This window comes from Solea senegalensis, linkage group LG4, assembly GCF_019176455.1.
Source record: "Solea senegalensis isolate Sse05_10M linkage group LG4, IFAPA_SoseM_1, whole genome shotgun sequence".
NCBI lineage: Eukaryota > Metazoa > Chordata > Actinopteri > Pleuronectiformes > Soleidae > Solea > Solea senegalensis.
The window spans coordinates 12,022,990-12,050,009 of NC_058024.1; the positions used below are offsets into that span (position 1 = coordinate 12,022,990).

A 27,020-nucleotide genomic window follows, 5' to 3' on the forward strand; every position below is an offset into this window, starting at 1 on the left:
GCATGCTGTAGTCTAAACTGCAGAAGCTGGACTTGCTTTAAGTGATTACAAAAGGCTTATTCCAAGGCTACAAAAAGCATTTAATGATATATTCAATTCCTGCTAAAGAAACCCTCCCAGGTGTTACACATCTGACCTTTGATGTTGTGCTTGATGTGTGTGAAAATTCATTCAAGCCTTTACAGTGAAAAAAACTAACCCCTAGTTTCCGGTTTGCAGCTGTATGAAGCTGACCTCTTCTGACTCAGCTGGATCATCAGGTGGTCGCTCATTTATTGTTTTCACCGACTAATCGAAGTGATCCCCGGGATCAGGTTTCAGCACCGCGGTCAGTTCCAGCCCTGCCTCCCTCTTCCTCTTGCAGGCAGCGCAGCATCAACACATCATCTGTTCTCTCTTTCTGTCTGTCAGTCTCTCCCTCTCTCTCTCTCCCTGCGACCCCTCCCCCTTTCTATTTGCTCCCATGTTAAATCCCTCCTATGTGTCCCTGACTGAGTTGAAAGGTCTAGAAATCAGCGCAGCCAACTCGACAGCAACACTTCCATTTTCCTTGCTGACACTGATTCGCCTCTTGGCAGTTTAATTATTATTTTTTTAATCCTGAGAAGCAACAGTGTGAGCAGCTTCTCATTATCACTCAGGTTGTTGCGTCTCCTCAGCGGCTTCAATTGGATCCCTCCCTCTGTGCTTTTTTCCCCCCGTGAAGCTGATCAGCATCTCCTTTTCCCCTCCTCTCTCTACTTCTTTTACAGTTTTACTTTTTGCGGGAGGAAGCTTTTTGTACAGACACTCAGTCTTCACCACAGCAGCCCCAGTAGCATGTTGGACCCGTCTTCCAGCGAGGAGGAAGGGGATGAGGTGCAGGAGGTTGAGCGCAAAGAGGTGGCGGCCCCGAAGAGCGCCGGAGGAGCCCGACTGTCACCGGGCCGCGCCGCCGACAGCCACGGCGGCGGAGGGCTTCAGCCGCGGGGCCGAGGGAGCGGCGGCGGTGGCGGCGGTGGCTGCTGCCGTCCCTCCAGCCCCAGCCCGTCCGTGGGCAGCGACAAGGAGAAGGAAGACCTGGAGAAGATGCAGAGGGAAGAGGAGGAGAGGAAAAAGAGACTCCAGCTGTATGTGTTTGTGATGCGCTGCATCGCTTATCCCTTCAACGCAAAGCAACCGACTGATATGGCAAGACGGCAGCAGAAGGTGAGATTTGAAAAGAAAAAAAAAAATCGAAAAAGAAGAACCCCCCCCCCATAAATCCAACTCCAGAGCTGTGATTTCTAAACACACGCTTTACTTCACCATGCTTTTGCAGGCGATATGGCACCAACTGTTGCTTCACCACGTCACTGAAAGCCTTTTGTTCGAATAACAATGCACAAATATTCAAAAGTCAGTTCACACACAGGCAACTCTTGCTTTATGACAGACCACAAGCTGATTCACTGTTTTTTTCTTCTAAAGAAATGTTGGTTATTGGAGTGTGATGATGTGATAATGGAGAGGGTTTACTGTCTACTGATGATGCCACACACACACACACACACAAACAGACAGACCTGGCAGTCACCGTCGCTTTGTGAATATACATTTTAGAGTGATGCCATGGCAAACCTGAAAAAGGTTAGAGAGAGGTTTCCAGGCGATGAGGGAGGGAGAGAGAGAGAGAGAGAGAGAGGCAGGCAGTCTGTGAGTTCATCATTTTGTTCCCACCCACTGTAGTAGCTCTTATTGTATATATGCCAATTGCCTCTAGGCATATAGTATATGTAGTTCCCTGCTCTTACTCTAGCATGAGAAACAAGAGACACATCATGATTTTACCAAAATGACATTCTCTGTCTACAGTATACAGAGATTTTTTTTTACAGTCCAGAAGGAGTGATGTGATCCTTATGTTTGGTTAAGTTGCCAATCAGTGCTACTCAATCACAATGTTTTTGTTGTAGCTGTGTAGCACAGTATACTTAAGCCGTGTTTTCACTACATGGTCCCAGCTCGGCTCGGCTTGCCTTGCCTCTACACGGTTTGGTTGATTTTCGATTACAATATAGTAACTCCTCAACGTGGGCGGAGTCATCACTGCATGGATGCGATCGCAGGCTTTAGGGAGTGCTGTTGCTAAATCCATCGGACTCCTCTGTTAAATGATGAGATTTTAGACATTTCATTGGTAATTGTTGGAGATTGACTCACATTTTAAGTATTTTTAACTGAGTTCCGCATTGTTCGCTTTGATTCTTGTCGGACGTCTTGCTCATGCCTCTTTCTGTGACGGCACTCTGACCAATCAGAAGCCGGCCATCTGACGACGTCACACATAGTATCGGCTCAGCTTGATTGGAATCTCGCCAGAGCAGGTACTAAAAAAGGTACGAGGTACCAAGTACTATCGCTAGTAGGAAAGCAAAATAACCGTGCTGTGCCGTGCTTCTTTGGACATCTTTCCCTTTTGTGGTGACTTTTAGGTGTATCACAGTTCATAAATGGTGATTCATACGTCTTCCAACAAAACATTTGCTTACATGCATTGTATTGGTCCTGTTTTTGTCTAAATAAGACCACGTGGTCATATTTCATACACTTGGATGATGGTGAAAAAATTTGCTTTCTCTATCAGTGACAAAATTGACCTCATATTGAACTCAAGAGGCCGCACATAGAAATACACGCACAAAATAGTTGGAAACAGTGTGTTAGTCCGTAGGTTATACAGTAACCTGCTAAATAACATTTGCCATGGTAATAATGTGCATAAAGGCCGGGTAATTCAAAGCAGAACAGATTGCTATAGGGTATTAAACATAACTTTTCCAAACTTGCCTCCCTCGGTCCCACTCTTAATCTCATTACTTCCTAAAACGATCCTCCACTCCCCATTAAAGGAGGCATGGAATAATTACAGCCTCTGGTGGCCTCTATACACTTGTGTTACACACATTTGTCTGTACAATGTGTTTGCTGGGAGTTAGTTTCTAGTCACACACACGCACGCCCACAGACCCATTCATTCTAAAATGGGGCGTCTTGTAAGTCTGGCAATCCGTGTGTGTGTGCCTGATCCTGGATTCTATTCCACTCTCAATTTACAGTATTGTGTCCTTCTTGGAGAGTGTGTGGTCGACATGTGTGGACTGACCTGTCACACATTTTGTTGTTTTAAATGTGCTTTATAAATAAAATGGATTGGATTACTAGGGCAAAAGTAGAACCTATATTTGAACCCTAGACCCAAGAAACATCACTGTCTTACAGCCATCATCTGTGGATTGATCCTGACCTGCTGTATCAATAATGAAGGCAGTAATGAAGGCAGAGAAAATGAAAAAAAAAAAAAAAGTACTCTCCCACTCAAAACATGTTATCAGATTGCAACATCAATCCATGAGGAAGGTTTCCATGATGGAAAATGCTCAATATATTGTGCATCCCTACTTTATTACATAACAATTTATAGTTTGCTGTTGGAAGTGTCCAGTCACAGATGTCTCTTTTACAATAGCAGCCCATGGACAAAAAGCTTTTTGGGCTCCAGGGAATTTGTTTGTTAGAGTAGCTCAGTTGGCTGCTGTAACAAATTGGCAGCGATGCTGACTCACCACATGGTATCCATGGCTTTATCGTGGGGACTGTTTGGAATCTTGACTTTACTGTGATTTTACCAGGCATCATGCCAATACTTAAGGAACTCACTATGACTGGTTGTAGTTTGCCAACGAACAGGCCACTTACAGCATTATCATCCTCACATTAATGGTTGAATAATAGACTGTGTTAAATGTCTATTAGAAGATATCCTTGACATCTCTATTTAACATCTCCTTTCTCACACTTCTTTCAGGAGTTTTTAAGACATTATATGTAACAGTTCTTCACTAATGACATCGAGGCTAATGAGACTTTACAGAACTTTGACTGAATTTAATGAGTGTACACAGACTCCATGTGTGACACACCAATAGCTGCATGAGTTCATGTTACACCCATGTCTAATGTAAAGCACACAGCAAATGTGGAACCACATTTGAATCTTCTTGTATATCCTGACCTTCCTGACAGCTATAAACTTCCAGGGCAAACCCCTGAAACATCATCAGACTAATATTTGGTGCTAGTTAGCCAATGTGTTGTCTTTTGCTTTTGCATTTTACTGTGTGCATTTGTCAGTGATGGTTCTCGACTACTCATTGCCATTTGCAAGCAAGCAAGCAAGCAAAGTTTATTTATGTAAAAATCACAAAGTGCTTCACAAATCAGCAAATAAAATGCATACATAAAACAAATTTATAAGGAAAATAAAACTAGATTTTTAAGTTCTCCCCGTACAGTTCCCACAATTGCATGCTGTTTCACAGTGTCATCAAACTTGTTTATCCTGTTTTAATTAAGAGACCCCTGTGGCAGAAATTACATTCTGTGCACTTTTGTAAATTTGTAACTTATTATCAGATGCTGAAATCCAGAACCCAGACCAAAATGATCAGAAAATGGGGCCTGGTTGTGTTGCATATCTCTAAATCATGTGGTGGCATGTTGCAGTGCCCTTGCCTTCATTTGAATCCGCTTGGCTACTAGAGTCCGTGGGTGAAGTGGTGCCAGTGTGCAGTGAGACCATGCAGGAGAATACAGTAGCATCCAACACCCATATTGGGAAGTGGTGATTGGGGCAGTTGAGGCAGTAAGAGTGGATTGTGGTATGTGGATTATCAAGAGCAGGAGTTGTCTCCTGTTCAATCATACTTTGTTGAGTTTGGAGACTGGGACTGTGGTCAAGGGATTGGCAGGGACAGGATGATTTCTTCTGTTTGTAATTTACATCGTCCCGCTTAGCTGCAAACTGTAGTTACCTTGTAAGCCTGGTTATTTCTCATTAAACTGCTGTCACCTTCATCTTGTGTTTATATTTGCACAGTGACATTGGCAGAGGAACAGAACTGATAAACGGACAAAGAGGTCTTTGAACACAGAGGCTAAATACACAAGGAGGAAGGAACAATTGGGCACAAAATATAACACATCGAGTTGTGGAAAGCAAAAGCTGAAAAATAAGACACAGATGGATAAAACAGCCATTAGATGAAAAAGGTCTTTAAAATCAATCTTTGAATGGAAAATGACAGATATCGGTGGACACCAGTAAAGGTTAAGACAGTAGTAAGCAAACTTTACAACCTACAAACCTTCTGCTCACTGAAATCACCGCTGAGTTACTACACTGCACACAGTTATGTGCAGTAACTATGGCGACTCCTATTTAGTAATGTGACAAACAATAACTTCCCTCTGTTGCTGTAAGAATGAAACATCACTGTGTAGAACACAACAAAAGCACAATGTGCCCTGGACATGCTCAATATGCACATCAAGCACTGTGCCACTTCTCTCTCTAGGGGATGCCTCACATTGAACAAGGCATTTGTAGCTATGCCATAGCAGAGTACTTCCAGTAAACTCTTGCCCCTCTGCAACCAAACTGCAACCAAAGACGCCATTGGGAAGCTAATTATAGCCTACCAACAAAACCAGGCTCCTATAAATAAATACAGAGCAAATTTAAATTGTTTTAAATAAACAGTACATATATGGAATCATCAGTCGCACACACATATTTTTCTTGAACAGCTATACATGTGATGTTAGTATCCTTCTTGATACCGTCCTCTATTCTCTCGATCTATCCAAAATTGGTTGAATGTAAGAACTAGTGGATAAGCAGGGAACCAACAAGTAGCATATTTCTGGAAAGTTGTTTGCTTTTGATGCATTTAGTGGTTACATTAGAAAAGATGAAAGCCAATATTCCATATTTCTCCTGTCAGGTACCATTAAACAAGTCAGTTAAATGTGCTGTCAGTGTCACCTGAGGACTAAATAATTCGATTCTTATTAAATACTGCTTCACAACATTGGAACCTTTTTTTTTAATTACTTTTGTGTGTTGTTTCCACAACCCTGTGTGACTTTTGGCAATTCCTCCATTAAAGTCCTCTCTATGATTGTCTCAGTGATCTTGTAGAGGTGCTTGTAAAGGCAAATCCCCTTGTCTTCTTGGGTGGACAGATAGTTACAATAAATCAGAGGTGGGCGAAAACCTCGATGGTGATAAAGCTGACTTTGACATCCAATTACACTTGACTCGGACATGTTGGTACTTTCTTGTATCTACAGTGTTTTTATATTTAGTAGAGAGGTATGTCATCGTAACACAGAACAAGTAAACACCCAGGTCAAACTGTTGAAACAGGAAGCGCTGTGCCTCAGTTGTGCAGGGTATATTGTAAGGTAGAGATCACCCTCATGTTTACTCATTTTTTCACTCATAGGACACTGTTGAGAGCAGATCATGGTGCTCACTTAGAGGTCTTGTTATTGTTATTTTCTGTTCATATCATCATGTTATTTTTGTGTCATCATGCTACTCTGTATCCACTTTGTTGTCTCCATACAACTCTCACCCCTGGGTGAATGGGTGATGGTTTCATGCACATTGAGATCCTTTCCTCACCATCCTCTTGTACAGAATAGTGTGTACAATGGTGCATTAAAAACCATGTAGAAACAGATTTTTCCCTCTTGAAATGGTGCAAAATTGTGTCCGAGACCATGTACATTTATTTTTAACAAATGTGGAGTAAACCCTGAAAACTGTTTCTCAGGCGCGTCTAAAAATATGGCCCGATGATGCACTGGAGCCTAAATTAGCACTTCCCTTCAAATGCTGTAATGATTATATCATCAACATCTCTGCACCTAAGTGCAACTTACTCCTACACTACTGGCTTTGGGTTGTTAGCTAATTGAGATGTTTTAAAGAGATACATACTGCATATGAAAGTATATATTCAAATACTTCAATTTCAAAATGTTGTTTAATTAGTGCATCCAAAAGTTCAATCCAATCAAGTATTTTAAAATCTATTATAGTCAAACACTAACCCCTACTGTGCCAAAACAATGCATTATTTGAAATTAATGTATAGTTATGATACAAGATATTTTGAAATCTTTTTATTTCTTTTAATTCTCATGTCCACCTGCAGCTATTTCAAACGCCTGGCTTACTGCTGTGTATACAGTATCTGCCAATGACAACAGTGAAGTAATTTTTCTTTTGCTTATTATAATGTAAGACAACTGTTAAAGCTAAAACACTTGGTTTAGGGTAATGGGGGAAATTGTGTGGTTTCAGTTAAAGTGAGGCCCTCTCCATGATGATGGGTGTCAATGGGATGGTGACTGAGGTTGGTTTATTTTCCTGGTTTTACACTTTACTGTTCTACTCAAATCATTTGTCATTGGCATTGTCATCTTCATGCTTTCTCCTCCTCGACATTATCCTGGCCCTCCTCCCTTGACACGGCCTGTTTCTAGTTTTGCTTTTTATCACTTTCCTCGTCACTTTGCTCATCACTTTGCTCATCACTTTGCTCATCACTTGACATGTTGCTTTCCTCATTGCTTTCCTCATCACTTTCCTCATCACTTTCTTCATCACTGGTCAGGTCACTTTCTTCATCAACTTCCACATCACTTTCCTTGTCACTTTCCTCATCACTTGCCATGTCACTGTCCTTGTTGCTCTGCTTCTCACTTTCCTCATCACATAATAGGAATTCGTAACAGTCCACAAAGAGCATATTGTCACTCTCCTTGTTACTGTCTTGGTCATGCAAAAAGTCAACCACAGCATCAACATCAGAGTGGTAGACCTCCTTGTCATGTAGTTGATCCTTTGTGGCGGTGTTGTTTTGTCTGACGCACATTGGGGCTTCTTTGTTCTTTACCACCTTCCTTCTCCGTGGTTGTGTCATGGATCCTTCAGGGAGTGGCTTGAGCGTCCCTTCTCTGTCGTCAGCTTTCCAATAACTGGCTTCGTTCAAGATAAACTCAGTACCATCAGTGTATAAATGATTCTGAGCATGGTCCAATCTATCTTCAAAACAGTAACCACTTTCACTCAGGGTGAACTCAGTATCATTGGTGTCCAAAGCATTTCTTAAAAGCACATTCTGATGGTCCAGAACCTCATACGGCTGTAGTGACTGGTCAAGTTGGTTTGCCCCTCTCTTCTCATGTTCACTTATTTTATCAGTTGTGTTCATCATTTGTTTGGAGTTTTCGCGCACGTTTTTAGATTGTGTTTATGCTACATTTATGAGCCTTTAGCTCAAGACTGCAATGATCAAAGCGTTGCAGTCTTCAAAGGATTTAAAAACTTCACTCTTCTAGTGCTCCACGACATCATCAACGGTCTGTGACATCACAGAGAACAAAAAAACCCATTCGTTTCATAATAAAACACAAATTTGTTTTGATATTAATAGTTTAAAACAAGAATTGAACAGAACGTTGGAGGTGACACAATACATTCAATACATTTCTCAGTACAGTTCTGTTTGGGTCTGAAGGTGTGTAGTACATTACATTGTACAACAACATTTGACAAGTATTAGAGTCATTAGAGTATTAGTTTAGTAGAAGTAAAAAAAAAAAAATATCACAATATCACTAACAACAAAACTGAGCTATAAATGCTTGGATATACTACAAGATAACAAATGTTACTAATTGGATTATATGAGTCTGACTGACGATTATGAACTGACAGAACATATGATCCTACTGATTATTGTTGTCTCCGCAGCAGCTCTCACATGTAGAGGGGATATTGTCCTCCGTCAGTCATCTTAGCTCACTCAACAGTTATTTATCATGTTTAATTCTGTTTCTTATCAAGATCTATTTCAACCTCCTGAGAACCTTGCCCTAACTCTCCCTGCTGTATGCTGTGAGAGAACATTTTAACTTAAACAGCCAACTTTAAGTTGAATTACTCACATATTCTTAAAACCAGACCTGGTGTTCAACATAAACATTCATAACTTACGATAAGACACAAACTAGGCGCCTTTCAAGGTTCCCTCACTTGATACCAAGGCACCAGGCATCTGGACTGGATACACTATCTCAAGACTTACTAACTATATGTATGTATGTATGTGTCATCTCACCTGATAATCCAAAATCTCAGTGACAAAAGATCTTTTACCTGTTGTTTAAATGCCGGAATGTCTGGTATCCTATAACACATGTAATGAAACACTGCATTCAGCTTTCATTCTTCTGTGTATTTACTGTATATCTCCATCTCTCTCTTTTTCTCTACAGAAACATTTGTCCAAAATGTGATGCTCAAATTTGCTCTTGTCACAATTTACATCGTGAACTGAGTCACAATAGTTTTTCATCCTTATAAAATGGTTCCCCATCTGAATGTGTCCAATTGACTGAGCTTCAAAGAGTTGTTGAGAGACAGGTGGTACAGTGAAGATGCATGGAGTAGAGGTAGTGAATGTGGATGAGTTCAGATACCTGGGGTCAGGTCAACCATCCAAAGCAATGGACAGTTCACAAGAAGAGAGGTGAAGAAGAGAGTGCAGGCAGGGTGGGGTGGGTGTCAGGGGTGATGTGTGAGGACGGCAGCAAAAGTGAAAGGCATGAGGGTAGTAAGGCCAGCTTTGATTTATGGCAGTGATACTGTCAAAAAAAAACAGGAGGCAGAGCTGGCGGTGGCAGAGCTGAAGATGCTTAGATTTTTCTTGGGAGTGACCAGGATGGACAGGATTAGAAATGAGCATATTCGAGGGAAAGCTCAGTTTTAACTGTTTAGAAATAAAGTAAGAGAGGCACAAGGTTGAAACAGTTTGGTCATGGTGCAGAGGAGGGATAATGATTGTATTGGACACAGGATGGTGAACAGGCTGCCAGGCATGAGGAGAAGAGGAAGACCACAGTGAAGGTTTGTGGATGTTGTGAAGGAGGACGTGAGGACAGTTAGTGTAACAGAAGAGGACACAAGGGACAGGATACAATGGAGGCAGATGATCTCTAAAGGGTGAAGCCAAAAGAAGATTGTCAGTATGCACACAGACATTAATTGAAGTTACTAAGTTATATGGCAATTTAATCTCAGGTTCACTCATGCAGCTAACATGTAACTGCAGCCAACCTGATTTTTTTTTTCCTTTGAAAAAAAAAGTCCTTGTGTCTACAGCGTTATCTGTAAGCTTCACCCTCAGCTTATTGCAATCATTGTTATTTTTATGATGGTGTATGTTTCACTTTGCTCCTTATATATATTTATTTCTATTTATGTGCGTTTTATTCTTTTGCTGAACTGGTTATTACAGTAACTCCAAACAAACAATAAATGTCAGATTCGGTTTCAGCACATTTACACTTGTTAAGAAACAACACTGTGGATTCTCTTCACCCTACCAATTATACCAGACCAAGAAACAGGCTAATCCTAAATCATCACCACTGAGCCATAAATACACATTTACACACTGCACAACTAAAATATCAAATATCAAACTAAATCATGCTCTGGAGTCTAATGTTTTCTCATTACATCTGGGTCCTAATCAGGCCCTGGGGAATTAGTGTGCCCAGGTGAGATTCTCCATCTGCTTGGTTATTTCTGCATCACAGGACTCTGATGAATTCACTCTTTTCCATCATGCTGTGCTGCTAATACTCATCTTCACACTTCTCTCTGTTTTATTTCGTTAAAAAAATAAAAATCCATGGCCTACAAGAGGAACTTTTCCAAAGTCTGTTTCCAGTTTGGGAATATTTCTGTGGCTTGATTGACCAGCTCAGTCACAGCTTCTCTTCTTAGCTTTCTGTGAGTTTTCAGAGCCACATTTTACCCATCACTGTCAAGCTCACAAAGGGCTTGTCTCCAGCAATGATTGATCTCATGTGAGCCAGCTCGCAGCCTTAAATTCTCAGGTGAGCCCTTTTATCTGCTCCAAGGAAGAGACTTAACTCTCAAGGTGACCATGCTTGCTTTTGCCATTTACTGCATATTTGAGATCATACTGATCTCAAATATTCAAATCTGCAGAGAGAGCTATGGATGTGAAATCTGATTAATGTCCTCAAGTGAGCAAAGTTTTCTGTTTCCAAACTACAAGCCTTTTTTGTTTGTTTGTTTTAATTCTAGTTATACAGACTCTATACTGACCCTACCATTGCAGGCTGCATTAGCTAGTACCGTTAGGTCTAATTGCATGTTTGTTGTTAAATTTAGCATTGCTACACCACATTAGCTGCAGCCACAGGCTCACCCATTAATAGTTTGGTCACTAATCCGCATTTCAAAGTCCACTATGAATTTTATTTGAACCAGGAGATGGTAGAACAAATGTTGACTATTGCCACCAACTGGCCTGATATGCTTGTTTGGGAATTTGTATTTATTTTGTGTTCTTGTGTGGATAGAGTGGGAAATATCAGTTTGTGCAGACAAGACAAAAACTTGGCTCATGTCACTTCTGCTAGCAATCAATCGATGCATAACAACTATAGGGGTAGAAAACATAAAAATACAGCATAGACAAGGGACAAGCCACAAAAACACACATGAAACAATATAGATATTCTTCAACTCAGTCTATGACTATAGACTTTTCCCCAGAACTAACAAGTTCTCACTGCTGTCACTGTCACTGAGCCTGGCAACACAGAAGCAGGCGGGTTAAAGAAAGGAAAACCTTTTTAAATGATGCCAACCAAAGGTTGCCCATATCCATATGTGCGTGTTGAAGAAACAGTTTAAAAACGTCTGCATAATTCACGAGGACAGCACGTAGGCTGCTATTAATGATGAAAGCCTTGTCAGATGACCTGCTGTGTTCATATACAAACGCACACCCACACACACGCAGCACACATGAACATACAACACATGCTTCAATGTACTGGGGTCCTTTGACACATCCCATCATAGAAAGCAATGAGTTTGGTGCAATTAGACTGGGAGTGAGTCATCATACAAATCCAATCCATTCAAACTCTAGTGACCTTCCCATGGAGTTTGCATGTTCTCCCCATGTGTGCATGGGTTTTCTCTGGTTTCCTCCCACAGTCCAAAAACATGCCGATTTGAGGATTTGGCAAATTGGATTCTAAATTGAGTGTCCAATTATGTGTGAGTGTGATAGTGGATGGTTGTTTGTCTCTATGAGGCTCTTTGATGGACTGGCTACCTGTCCACAGTGAACACTGCCTTTTGCTCTATGTCAGCTGGGATTGGCACCAGCTCCCCCCGTGACCCTCATGTGGAGGATAAAGTGGTAGAAGATGGCGGCCTACTATACCTTTAAATGCTGTGATGTTTTTTTTGTCCACCACTGCATTTCAGCCTGTCATGGGTTGACACTGATGGTTGGTATTTATAGATATGACAACAGCAGTGCTTAACAGGAAGCCTCTGAAATGGGTCCACACATCCATATACAACACAACAGAAGAAGTGTTGCTATAATGTGACAAAAATAGAAAACAAAGTGGGCACTCTTGATGTAGCCTCACTTATGTGTAATTTCCTCCAGATGACACATTAGAGTAGTTCTTCATTGGAGTAGTTCTTCATTAGAGTAGTTCAAGGCGAAACTGAAATTTAGCCTGAAATACTAGTGACTCAGTAAATACTGTTTCAACTGTTAAACTGTACACACACCCCATCTCAAATGAAAGCTACAGCAGCTAAGATACAGAGTTTGCTGCTCTGCAATTCTTCCACATTTTTGTTTTTAATACAAACACGTACAGATTGATTACAATCAGGTTTATGCTGGATTCTTGTTGGGTTAATGCTTGACCATGGCGGGTCTTACGCTTGGTGCTGGAGGAAGCTATCAGAGGTTAGCCTATTCCTATGACTGTAGCTTGACACAAGATTGTCCTGTGGAAATCAAGCCAGTCAACACCATTTTCAAAACTTAAAAAAAAAAACTAGACAACCTCTAGTAGATATAGTTACAATAAAGGAACAAATAAGCAGGTTAGATTAGGTTAGGTTAGTGTGAGGAGGAGCTCAAGGTTTATGCCTTGTTTTTGACATTTGATGGTTTCATCTGTCAGGCTCAGTCATGATGAGGGATAACTGGTTTGGGTGATGTTAAGATGATCAGGATAGGTCTGTCAGAAGCAGGGTAGAGCGTTGTGGGGAAAAGATAACCGTGCGTATGGATGGGTCAGCACAATACCTCTGACCATTTCCTGTGTTTTAATGGACTCAGAAGCTCATTTAATGAGTAACTGTGATGCCTTAGAAGGTATTTTATTCCAGCAGCTTCTTAAATGGAAATTTTGATTCACAGCTCATGTTTATGACTCAATTTGCTATTTACTGTTATTTTGACTGTGCTATTTTTTTAAATCAATCCATAAACCATTGCAGTTCATAAATATCTGTGTAAACATCATTTACATTCTGGTTTCACCACAGTGTAATTCAACAGGAGAGGAAATATCCAAACCTGTCAAAAATAAACATAGTTCAGGTTGACCTGTAATCAGCTCTGACTGTGCTGTGGACACAATGCCAGCATCTAGAATCAGTATGAGACAGTCAAGCACACTGAAGTGAAAACATGGCTGCCAGTAGGGACACCAAGGAGAACAGATTTTAACAAATGGTTCACCCCAACAATCCATGTCATCTTAACTATTTGCCACTTTATTTCACTGTTACACAGCCTTTTCTAACAGGAAACTGAAGTTTGTGTTGCTCTCTACCAGCACCAAAGTCCATAGAGAAGAGATTATACATCACAGCATACAGAAGGTGTTGATCCACTGCTGCCTCCATCAGAGCAAACGTGTACGAGGCAGTAGGTGACCAGGAGCTACCATGTCCCAGATGTCTTAAAAGGCTTATTTTCTCTGTGAAGATCTTCAAACCAATCTCCATCACATTCTCAGTTGATATATGTCTGTTTCCAGAATACAGCATATCTTTTAAGTTACCCTCCACTGTGCGGTCCTTGCTAACGAAAACTACAATTTAAAAAGGGCACCAAATGTATCTGGCGAACCAGGATACAAGGGATGTAAAACTCTGCACCATAAAGATGGACAGGATTCCACTGCACAGAAGACTAACTGACACATGCTCACACTGTCTGTGTCTACTTACTGATGAGTCCTTGGACTAATCCCTGATGCCATAGTGCTAGATTACTGTAAATCTGTTGTGACCGAAAGCTCTATACAGACATTAACAACTCAGAATGCTAAACATAAAATGTGCATTTAATGTGACTGATTGTGAGGACTGCTGGCTGGAGAGGAGAAGCTGGCCACAGTTCAACTTTTGACAGGATGGCAGCCAGCAGCTGATCTGGTGCCAGGAATGAGTGGGTGGTGTGTTTCAAAGCTGTCTGAATGTAGTTTCCATACATTGTCAAAAAGAAGCATTTAAAAATGAACAGATCACAGTCACAGATTAGTAGTTTTTCTTTATATTGGATTTACATGAGGAAGAAGACTGTGGTGGTGGCGTGTGTACATATTTAGTTGACTGTGTGGACCAACTTTAACTGGCTTTTTGAGGATTAAGACCTGGTTTTAAGGTTAGGGTTAGAATTAGGTTTAGGTTTAGGGTTAGGCATTTAGTTTCGATGGTTAAAGTTAGAGTAAGGGACTATGGAATGAATTATGTCTATGACTGTCCACACAAAGAATGGAACACCAGCATGTGTGTGTGTGAAATCCTTGTGTGTGAATATGCAATTGGAAGCCCTCACAATAATGAGCATTTTCGCAATCTGATAATCTGGGATTATGGGTTCCTTTAGTGTTATATCATCATATTTAGGGAGGTCAAGGAGGCAAAAGGGTTAAAGTCAACACCAGCGTCTGTGAGAGCACGAATACAAGACATCACTGTATGGTTCAGGTGCACGTCTGTTCTTCTGAGTTGTTTTTAAGAAACATTGCCAATTACACAAACCTGCAGTGTTTGATTTCCTCTGAAATCAAATGAAAAACTGCAAACTTGGATGTGCACTCAGCTACACACTTCTTAAAACACACAACTAGTGACCTTCTTGCTGTGAGGCAGTGCTTGCATTATTTTATACGTCTTATAGATGATTCAGAAAGAATGTAGTCAACTTAAAAAAAAAAAAAAGATGTCCTCACTGCATTCTCTCCTCCGCTTGGTTTCAGTCTTGACTCAGGGCCATACCATTCCATGCCACACTGTTCCAAACCAAACCAAACTGTATCATAATGGAAGCACAATAGGATTTCAATAAATCACAAAAAAAAACAGACTTACTTAAGAAATGCTCTCATCGTGAACCAAGAAGTCAAAGGACAAAGGAAATTCAGTTTATTAAATTGGATTCATTTAACCCCCTCAGAAATAAATCACATTACAAACAGAATACAATTAATACATTACATGTGTTAATTAAGAGAAACAAACATACTCAAACAGTCAAGAAAAAAAAAATCACCCCATTTTACTGCAGCTTTTGGTTTGGTCCATGTACTGCACCTCTGTATTTAACCAGACTCCACCCTCGGCCACATCCCATAGCCAAACCAGGAAGGAGACCTGAACTGCAGCACATGGTAAACAAGAAAGACAAAGAGAAATTAATGAATGTGTTAACCAAATGTTTGCTTCATTTACAATAGAGCTTAGTGGCGGGTGAAACAATAAAAAAACAAATTACTCATAGCATTTATTAACTGATTAAGAAAACCTGTGATAATGATGTGATTGTGTGAAATCATTCCATGCATATCACCAGTTTATTTTAATTGTTTGGCTGTGGACATGACCAGTTGTGAATTTAAAAGCTTTAAGAAACATAATGAAGGCGCTACTCGAATATGGTAAACACTGCATAATAAGTTTGTGAGGTAATGCCCCAGGATGACAAGTGGAACATCAGAAATGTTAGCAGATTAAACTTTATGATAGGTATTCTAATACTAACCTAATCTATGTTTAATTATCTATAGCGGGTTATAGAGAAAAATAAAATCCTCTCTTTCAGAATTCTGTATACCAAAAGGGACAAAACTAAGAGATGCAGGACGTAGACTTCATTCAGATTGCCAGGCGGAAGTGACATCATATTACATTTTTGCAGTTGATATGACTCATGCTTCATCCTCACTACTCAGTTTTTTTTTGTTTAAAAGTGCATAAATTCTTCTCCAGATATGCCTGTCATCCACATTACCCTGGCAATTTAGAGCTCTGGAAACTGTGAATAACAAATGTAAAATTGGCGTTACAGGTTTGGTTATATTGCCACTGGTTGACGTGGCATTAAAAGGAGGAAGACCTCAGTTTTCAAAAATACCTGGCTACATGTCGACTACACCATTAGAACTGATTTTGTCAGGGCTGTGTAGACAACAGAAATCTTATTTTCAGACCACAGTCGTATTGTAATCCACATAGCAGCTTGGCAAAGCCAGACAATGGAGTACAGTTTGCGCATGTGTGTTGTTTCAGAGCACAGTCGCGTTCACATGAAAGTCAGATGCAAGAATGTGAACTGTCAAAACTAATCTCTATTAAATTGGAATTAAACAGTGTGGTTGGTAATGTGGACATAGTCTTAATCACAGAGCAAAAAAAAGAGACCTCCCAGCTTTGGTTAGAAGCCCTTCACACATCTCTAAAACATTTAATTAAACCACAATACCCTGTATTTACTGTCCGCTGTGCAGCACTGTTATTTTTATGCCTCCGCACTGGCTACTGCTGTGGCTGGAGACATAATGTTTTCATAAGTGCTGTGATTATTTTGCCAAATTAACAGGTAGCTTGAATAGAGTTGAACAGATGAGGACAGCCTTAGAAGTTATACAGTTTAAAATACACAGTTTGATATGCTACAAGATGTCAGATTGCGACATACTTTAAGGCATAGTGTTGAGTGGAGAACTTAAAATGGTAGACTATTCCACCATGCCTGAGGAATATTTTAAGTTCACCTGAAAAAAGCTCTAACTGTAAAGCTTCATATTTGGAGTTCCACTTCAACTGTACTGTGGTCTGTCTTTTTCGAGTTCCTGTCTGGACTGCAGTAGACCAGACTAGACACCATTAATTAAAGTGATTAGATATTCAGAATTCTTTAGGGAGAGGATGTTTCTAATTCTCATCATGTTGTGCAGGTGGAAGAAAGGTGTCGGTGATATTGAACGCCAAGATAATGAGTAACTGTATCATTGGATAATGTTTGGTCTGAATTTGAAGTGTAACATTATCAAGAATTTTATTTGTGTGACAGAAGGCCCACTGGTTAATGGCAGTGCTTCTCCTCGTAGTCATATATATATAAAGGCCATGATTTAGAAAATACTGCTGGTCCAGAACATAGATTAATTAGTGAACAAAGGAGTATACTGGTGGTCGGAACTCTTCCCATGTAGCCAGTGAGACATGCAGGGCTGCATGGGAGAAAGACTGTCTCACATGGTAAAACACATTTTAAACAGAGGTTGATACACTAAACCTGTGTAATCAAAATTTGGGCCTAAAAGACTAAAGGTCCCTAAATAATTTGTGCATTCTGCGTTTGCCGAAAGCACTGGACATGTTTATATATCCAAACCCACTGTTCAATTGATACTAAAATGAAGTTTTTTTTGCACTGGTGTTCCATGCATGCCTACCTGAACTTGGAAATACTTCTGAACTCTGTTTGAATGGAAGATGATCCAAGTTCCCAGTTGATTTATAAAGTCAGGAAACATTTTCCTGATGAGTTAAAGGCGACATAGACCGGAAGCTCCAATTAACGCTGCGTTTGTGTGTGTATCTGCGTCATTACCTTGTTTATGAAACCCTAAAGTTTCAGAACAAACAGTTTAGCCACTGCTGAGAAAATAGTGTTGTATTGTTTTCCTGGGCTCTGCGAAGCAGATCGGCACTTCCTTAATTTGATGTCGTCATCAAAAATCCTCACCACTCCTCTCACCACCGTAGCGTCTCCTGGTGCGGGCACTAGTCCGGGCACATCCGGTTGCGTACATTCAACCACAGAAGAAGAAGAACTACTCTCGTTGTAGCTGCTGAGATGCAGAGCATCCACTGTGCCAGAGGGGGAGCTGTGTATCTGAGAGCTGGCCTATCTATTACGTCACTTCCAGGTACCTGGCCAATCACAGGACAGTGGGAAAGCTCTCGTTGGCTGGCCAATCACAACACAGTCCCTGTTCTGGGGGGGTGATTTTGGTCTGAAACAGCACGGCTGACGAGAGCGTCAGCGAGGAGATATTTTGATCGTCTCGTTTGCAGCGATTAGGAGGTCATGAAAGTTAATATATGTAAGTAGACCTCCATAACTAACATATATGTGCGATACAATTCAACATTTGATGTCACCTTTAACAGTCCCAGTCCCTAGTTTCAGGTCTTCTTCATTAACACATGATGTCAATTTTGTAAATTGTGTTCCCGTTCAGGGAAAATAATGTACAGCACAAATGAGTGGATGCCAGTGTGACTGACAGCTGTTATTGTTTGGGTTCAGATTTTTATGGTTTGTCACCTGGCTGTGTCACGTGATAAACAAGTTTCAAACTGAGACCGATTTGCCAGGCCAGTGTGTGCAGAACAATACATTTTGTTTTTTGTGTGCGTGCATAAGGCTCCTGTTCCAGACCTACAACTTGTCTATCTTTGCAGTCTATTCTAGTATATTGTCCTATCTGGAACCTGCACAGGGGCCATGGTAACATTTTTGGTCTGCACGTGGCTTGCCACATGGACAGATGACGGCATTTACGTCACACACGCCATAGTGAACCTCTGGACCTAGCGGTGCGGAAAGTATCAGCCATAAAAGGTCAAGTGTCTGGAGAGAAGAAATGCACTGGATAAGATGTGTTAGCCCAGGCAACACTTAAAATAAATTCTCTCTGTGTCCTCAGGAAAGATGGCTTTCAGAAATGATCATCATCTTTGCCTTACGATGCACTGATCTTAAATGAAAGCAAAATACCAGTGACTAACTCCAAGTTATCTGACAGTGAATTTGCTCTTAAAATACCCCACTGCTTTCAGACTATTTGTGCCACATCCTGCTCCACTCCAGCAGCTTCACTGGCTGGAGCAATTACTGGCAGATAGATAGCACCCACAGAGCGAGACATGTGACACACACACACACACACACACAGATGCATATGCACTGAGGGAGGCATCTGCTCTCACACTGACATACTCAGACATGCAGACACACCTACACACAAACACACACACAGCTATGTAATCTGGGTTTTCTGGCTCCCATATGGCAGCTGTAGCCACTGGTCGTCAGAGTGACACACTGCAGTGCGCTTTGTGTAGAAAATTAGAATTTTAGAACTCCTGTAGGCAGAGCACAACATGGTTCTCAGTAGCGGAAAACAACCACTTTACAGTAAGATAATTACTTCAAAAACCCTAAGAGCAAAACTATTTGTACTTCTGTACATCAGCCATGGTTGTACTGAAAAAAACTGTTGTGTGTTCCAATAATGCCACCCAAGTCATTTATAGTCAAAGCTGCTCACTAGATGAATATGTGAATAGAACACGCTCTCTTGTGTTTTGATCATTGTGCATGAGCCCTGTGTCTCAGAGAAACATTACTGTTTTGCTTTTCTACCAGGGGAAATGTTACATTTTCACATTATGTACAGAAACATGTGTTTGAATGTCACATTTTTGTTTTATGTGTCTCAATGATGTAGCTTGTATTAAATGCAAAATTCTAACCAGGAGGTGGATAGGTTGATGGCAGCAATGTGAGATGATGGATGTTAGGGTGTTATGAGGATATTACCATTTCTTAGCTCGAACCAAGTGCTTTTGTGCCTTACATGAAACCACAGGGTTGCTCATTTTGCCTAAACCTAACCGTATTTATAACCAGGAAATGTTATCACATCCTCATTTTTGCTACACGCAGTTAACACACTATCATTTTGACATGCACATCTGTGGAAATGTTAATAAATACGGTCATATTCATGCACGCTAGCTCATAGATTGCCACAGTCTGTCAAGCTAATGTTGTCCCTGTCAACATGCTGCAGTCTGCTGGGTGTATGGAGGTTCTGTTTTCAAAAGCACAGTAAATACATTAATATAAACATGCTATTTTAAATTATTATTGACAACATGCTTTAAAAGCAAATTTCTTTCTGTAACCGCCGTGCCACAACTGTAAGTGGAAAAGCGCCATTCCATGCACATTTGCTAAAGTGAGCAGTTTTTTGTCCTTTTGGTGTCTCACTCTTTCCCCTCTATTATCCAGAGATGGTTTGTATATTCTTTTCTCTCACTCCTCTACAGTATCTCCTTCTGTCTGTGTTAACAAAGCATTACATTATAACAGATGCCTCTTGATATCCACAGCTGGAGTGGAACGATATTTTTCAGGAAAGTGAATTTAAGGCCCCAGAGTAGTGGCCCCTGTGGGATAAATGCTTTTTGTTCACACAAAGTGCACACTACATGCTAGACACTGACAATTCAAGGCTCAGGTAAAACATTTTGGGTCAAATGGAGGCAGCGAACAAGCTCTGAACTCAGCAGTGACATACTGTACAATCACACTGTTGCTAATACTGGCTGTGAGGCTGCTTTCAGACGTGAATTAAAGTCCGAAAAGAACCTGTTCCGAGGGCTGGAATGTGAGAACACAAATCTCTGCAGTAGTTGCTCCAGCTCCTCAGTCAGATTTCCAGACACTGGATTTGATCTGCATTTTTCAGGGCTTGTTTTTATGCAAACAGCTAATGACCGCTATCAGTAACAGCCAGGTCAACGCAAATAGCTGTACCATCTGCTGCAAAGTTTTGCTTTAATTTGCAAAGGGTTTGTCTTTGAACATTTCCAGAAATAATTTAGTACTCTGCTAAATACAAGGATGCAAAAGTTTGAAGCCGTTCATCTGATGATGATGCAAATATTTCACAATAAGAGCAAAAGATGAATGGATTCATGTCAGAAATTGTGGCTCTGGCTTTACTTTGTTCACATTTCACATTTGAATGTGGGTGAAGGCAAACGCTCTGGTCCGTGTCGAATGTCAGAAGAGGAGAATTTGAGTGTTCACTGGAGCTAATTCATTGCAGAATTCATTGCAGTGTCGTACTTGAAATACTAACAAGGGAAACTGGTGTTGACTAGAACGCTGAGTTAAAGGTTAAATGAGTGGGTGAAACAACATCAACTGATCTCTTGGAGAGCAAATGTTTGGACAGATGGAACTTGCTGTTGGGCCGCTAGTATCAAGGAAAATTGCTCTCACTTGGATGTATTTTAAAGTGTTGAAAGGAAACTTTTGAAAGTATTACACAATGACATGGCCAATCCCTTAATGCTGCCTGTGTGCAGATAAGAGCTGCGCACTGCTCCTGTGCCTGGCTTGTGTGTGTTCACTACCGGTGTTTGATATGGATGAGTTAAATGCAGAGGTCAAATTCACTATCACTAATTGGGGTGTGTGAGCAAAAATTACTAATTCGAATTCTAATTATACATGGACATGAAAGATAAAAAAAATGGTCCTCATTTTGTGCATACAAATGAACCGATTCATTTTTCATGTAAGGGATAGTTAATGTTTTTTGAATTATAAATAAAGATTTTAGCCAAAAGACTTCCCTAATAATGTCTCACTACCTCACACCAAAGCCTAGAGAAACTCGACCAGCAGCTTAAAAATGCAGAAATACTTTTACAAACTAAGTTTTCCAGACACAAAGGCTGTCTAATGGCAAGACTAGGTGCCTTAAGCAGGTGCATATTTTATTATAAGACATTTGTTCTGGCAGCAGCTGACATATCGTGCATTTTCATAAAGCCAAACTATTACACTTAGCCATCTAGATTTCCAGCAGATCTGCAGTGGAGTGACTCATTTGCAATTGTTACCATATTGATACTGGAAAATTAAGCATTTATTGGCAGTAAAGTGCAGCAAAATTCCAAAATATAGATCTGCTGACCAGTCCACACACTACCGTGTTACAAATGTTTGTTATGTACGTTTGTACTGATGCAGAGCTGTTCTGATGTGGCTGTTTTTCAGGGCGCATCCTTGTCGCATTCAAATGAAACTTGGATCCCCCGTCTCATCCAGAAAAAACTTCTGAATCAGTTGCTGAAGTGGAGGATGCGCTGATAATTCATAGTCTTTGTTTTGAGTATTTTTCTTAGTTTAATGTATACATTAACTCAGTGAGGCAGGAAGTCTCTGCAGCTCCCAGTTTTTGGTTGCTTAGTGACGGGAGTGTGAGCATCACGTGCCTCACTTAAAAAACACCTCTGTCTTCTTCCTTTGTTTTTATTTAATTTGTATCCCAGGCTCTTACCCCGCTGCAGCTTCAGGCAGGTGATATAGTCATACACTTTAAATGACACCAAATAAATGTTGCCAGTGTCAGACAGAAAAGAGACAAGAGTTCAGCAAAGGACATCATGGTCTCTTGGCAATAGATGCTTCCCTGAAAGAACATGAGCACTGCAGCCTTATGCTGCACTAGGTTGGTGAGTCTATGCCAATCAAAGACAAATAAACCAAGGTGCACATATACCCCCATCTGAACTCTATGTACCAGTATTCAGTCGTATCCTGCTGCACACTGTTGTGGACAAACAGCACCAGTGCACAGCTGTCTCAGCTGTGGTTCATCTTCACTGTGAACTTTGACCCCCATTGAGGAAGCTGTAATCTCATACAGCTTCCTCCTGCAGTGACCATGGTAACGGTTACTACGGCAGCAGACAGAACTGGCCAATGAGTGTCAAGTCTTCTGGCATGAAAGGAGGCTGTTGTTGGTCATTTCATTGTAGTGTTCATTGTCACCGTTAAAGGATGATTCATATAATGACATGCAATTGTGTAACTTACTATACAGTCGATCACAAGGTTTACTATGGGTTCCAGACTACAGCCATCTGTGGAAAATCAGGCAGACAACAATGACTATATTAGACACCAAGTCTTTATTATTGTAATTGTCAACGGTGTGGAAAATTACCATAATGATTACCATAATTACCATAATAAATGAACATAAAATATATATACAAGCAAAAATGATGATCATTTCTGAGAAGAAAAAGTTCAAATTGTGAGCGCAATGACAGAATTGTATCAAGAGATTTCTTTTGATACTCCGTGTATGCTTGTCTTTCAGCTGGATCTGAGGTTTCACTTTGTTCGTGCTTAATAAATTAACCACTTTGGACATGTTTGGGTTTACACCTGACATTCAACTGACTACACCAAAGCAAACCAAACCAATTCAATCTAATACAAATAAATGAAAATGGTCCACAGGACAAAAAACAAAAACTAGATATGAAATTAATGCCAGTAACATTAACTTCTCGCTCTAAGTCACAGTGATGCTTTTGACAGAGTGAAGTCAGACTGCCCTGACTGCACACAGCTAAGCAAAAGTTCTCTTTTTCCAGAAAACCAACCCTGACAGTCATATAAGTTATCGATCAGGTGACAAATCAGGCATCGTGACAATAAACAATTGTCTTTCAGATATTTGACCCAGGTCTATATTAAATCAATCCGTATAGACACACTGACTGATTTAAATCAATCTGTCTATACAGATTCATTTAAAAGCCCTGGCAGCTGTGGCTCACGGGGTATAGCCTTGGATGGAGGTTCGATTCCTGGCTCTTGCAATCTGCAAAATGTTGTGTCGTTTGGGCAAGACACCGTACCCCAAATTGCTTCTGGCGGGCTGAGTGCCCATAGTGTGTGAAGGGGCGTGAATAACAGACACTTGCTATGAGAAGAAGCACAAGCACAGTGAAACCTCAGATCCAGCACCAGACATGCACCAGAAACGTTTAGTTTTTTTTTTTTCCACGTCCCTTTAGGGGCGCCGTAAAATAGTTTTAGGTTTGTGTGGTGTGAATACCCCATTACTCTTTTTTTTTTTTTTTGTCCCAGTTGATGTAACTAAACATTTTGTCTACTCCTTTTCTCCACATTTTAAGCTCGCTAATGTACATGCACATGTAGGCTATTGATTCATGTGAATATTATTAGCTTTGGAAGTACTGGACAAAGTACAATTTCCACCTGTGAATTTGAATGAGCTATAGTGCTCTATAAATAAAGTGGATTTCTTGTTCTTTTCGCGCTATAAGGTAAGGCATTCTGATGTGTCACAATCACCACAAGAATAAATCATAAAACAAGGAATGGTAGAGTTTCACTTGGTACTTTAATAACTGCATGAGACAGCAGTGAGGCCAATTCCACAAGAAAGAAAATCGAAATTCAAGCTCCCAGTGACATTTGTAAGAATGCTATAAGTTAATCGAAAAGTGCTCTACAACAAATACAGACTTTTCCTTAGTCATGGTAAAAAGTATCTCTCCCAATCCAAACATTTTGAACCATGCTGAGCACGTAAGGAGGTAATGTTGGTGTATTATACAGCAAACTAAACCAGTGAGCAGTATTTCAGTATTACTTTGCTCACTCCTGTGGGATATATCATTGAGCAGATGCTGTCTCCGTCTCTTCTTGTCCTCTCCTGACTGCTCTCATCACAGCAGCTTTGTTGAAGCATGACACCACAGTCTGTTTCTCAGTTTGTGTGAACAGGCGTTCTCTTTTGGGCACCTCTGTGCGCTGTATCCATGCAACTGTGCATTTTGCATGTTCACACCATGTGTGTTTTTTTCTCTCTCTCACACTTCAAAGATGTGCAACAGTTACTGGAGACTCTACATAAGTAGTTATGTTTGGGTAAATTTACCCAAAATATCTCTGCACCGATCTGTAGAAACCCAGAGTTTCCAAATTGTACAAATGTAATTTGTGTTGGTAAATGCAGGCAAACTAATTTCCATGTTTATCTTTTCTTTTCTAAAATTTGGGCACATCCTATTGCTTTTTTTATTTTTTTTTTTATTTTGAGACACCTATGATGGTAATGGCAATGTGAATGGCATGTCCTGTGTATTAGACAACTGACAGCTGTTTTTTTTTTTATTACTAACTGTTTAAGACAGTGGGTCTCAATTGTTTTATACATACATATGCACTTTGGTCAAAATGTTCTCCACTCTGATCACATACCCTGGTACATACAGTAGAACAGTATTTCTGAGTAGGACCATGGGTTGAGGAAAACTAATCTATGAAATTGTTGGAGAATTCATTTTGATACCATACAGCAAAACTACCCTTGTAAAGGAGGTTCATGAAGCTGTAACATTTATAAGTTATCACTACAATGTTATAACACAGTAGATAAAAAAGGTATCGTATAACTGCACAGGATCCTGCCAAATAGTGAGACTAATTGTTTGTTAAAATGTGTTAACAACGAAATGAATTAACTCCAACGTAATAACTTGTGTATAGCTCTGTTGACCATGACACAGCTTAATTACAATGAACTCTTTCTGCTGCTTTCAGATCAGTAAACAGCATCTGCAGACAGTCAAAGAACGTTTCCAGTCCTTCCTCAGTGGAGACACTCAGATCGTGGCTGACGAGGCTTTCATCAATGCTGTGCAGAGCTACTATGAGGTGAGTTGTATTATCTCTTATACTTTTGTATTCCAACAGGCTTAGGGCTGGGCAGCAAGACAATAACAACATATATATTACAATAAGAAAATTCTACAATACAATTTGAAAAAGGAGGTTCAATATATATCAATATAATGTTAATGCACTTTTCAACCACACTTTGATACAAAGCACATAATTCCTATGAAATCATTTGTGAAATGATTTAAAACACGATTTAAAACCTTAAAAACCAGATTCTATAACTACCACTCAGGCGCAAACCTTAATTATCTGACTTTTCATTGCAATAATTATCTGCATCCACTGATTTGAAGAGAAACCAATTTTTCTGAAGAATCAAACAAGTATTACATTTTATTTTTTCATCATTGTTAACGAGTTCGTCTGCAATGTTCATGCTAATTTGGAATTAGCAGACATGTCATCAGAATGAATGATGCAGATGTTTTGACAGCATCTGCTCGGTAGTAAAACTCCAATTAGCATGGAAAGTATCCAAAGCAGAATGGATAACTGGAATGTTGTGGTAAGTTGGGTAGATAAGACACTGATAAGGAGTGAATTTACATTTTTTATGTAAATTTCTTCAAACACAAAACAGCAATCAGCTGTTGAGTTACATCAGAAAAATCCTGTGTCACAACAGGCAATTTTGCACGTACTGCTCTTCTTCTTGTAAAGTTATTAAATGGCCTGACGGCTAGACAATTCAATCTGTCTTATTTCTGTACATACTGTGTGTACACAACATGTGTAGTATTTGTCTATGTGCTGAGAGGTTATCCAGTTTGGGAGCAGAACAAGGTAGAGTATGTGTGCTGGGGAAGTGGCACTGACACACTGACTGGCACCTCCTTATCAGTTAATGTGGTAGCACCAGCAAGCCAGATGAGAACGGTGTGATATTTAACAGATGAAGCTGGTGCCACAGGTCATCCAATTCAATTAAAACCTAAAGATCCCAGCTCGGCTTTAGCTCCAGGCTGAAACTAAAGGAAGGCAGGCATGGGGGGTGGAGGTGTTGGAGACCAGGCGGCAGACAGAAATAGAGGGACAAAGGGACAAAGGGTCAGACAGTGTTGGCAGCAGGTGACAGGAACTAATCTGTCATCAAAAACACACTCATTCAATCTTTTAAATATTAGTCAATTCACGTGAAAACATGGGGTTTTTGCTTATTTCAGTTTTTTTGGGAAACAACATGCAACATTAAAACAAAACCTTCCAAAGGCATTGCTGCCACTTTATTTTGCCACTAGACAGTCTTTTCCAGATAGAGACTGAAGGTTTCTGAAGGTTTCTGAAGGTTTTCTGAAGGTTGTGCACTGCTCACCCCTCTGCTTCAAAGTCTACTACTGCCTCTTTTGTCGAGCTTGTGCCACTTTGGTAAACCTGAAAAAGTGTATTTTAAACACCAAATCCACACAATTTTGAATGATGTTAAACCATAGATTTTCTCTGTGGACTTTAGTGCAGGTCAGTGAGTGGTCTACAGAAACAGAGCCGTGTGCAGCGGCTTGCTTGGTGAAGTCAGTATTGTTTCTAAAAACTTCCACTGTCCCGTTGCCATTGCAGTGAACATTTAGGGCTGCAATGATTAATGGATTATTAATCGATTACAAATTAATT

At 40.3% G+C, this 27,020-nt stretch overlaps 1 protein-coding gene across 22 annotated transcripts in view; it reads left to right on the plus strand.

Annotated features, from left to right (window-relative positions):
• The first annotated feature begins 512 nt into the window (after positions 1–512).
• cadpsa (Ca2+-dependent activator protein for secretion a) overlaps positions 513–27,020 on the plus strand; it is a 123,629-nt gene continuing 97,121 nt past the window's right edge. For all 22 annotated transcript variants that reach the window (XM_044023615.1, XM_044023619.1, XM_044023623.1 and 19 more), the window contains exons 1-2: positions 513–1,188; positions 25,272–25,385. In XM_044023615.1, coding sequence (XP_043879550.1) covers positions 820–1,188; positions 25,272–25,385 — 483 coding nt within the window. In that variant the 5' untranslated portion in view covers positions 513–819. The remainder of the gene's footprint in view (positions 1,189–25,271; positions 25,386–27,020) is intronic.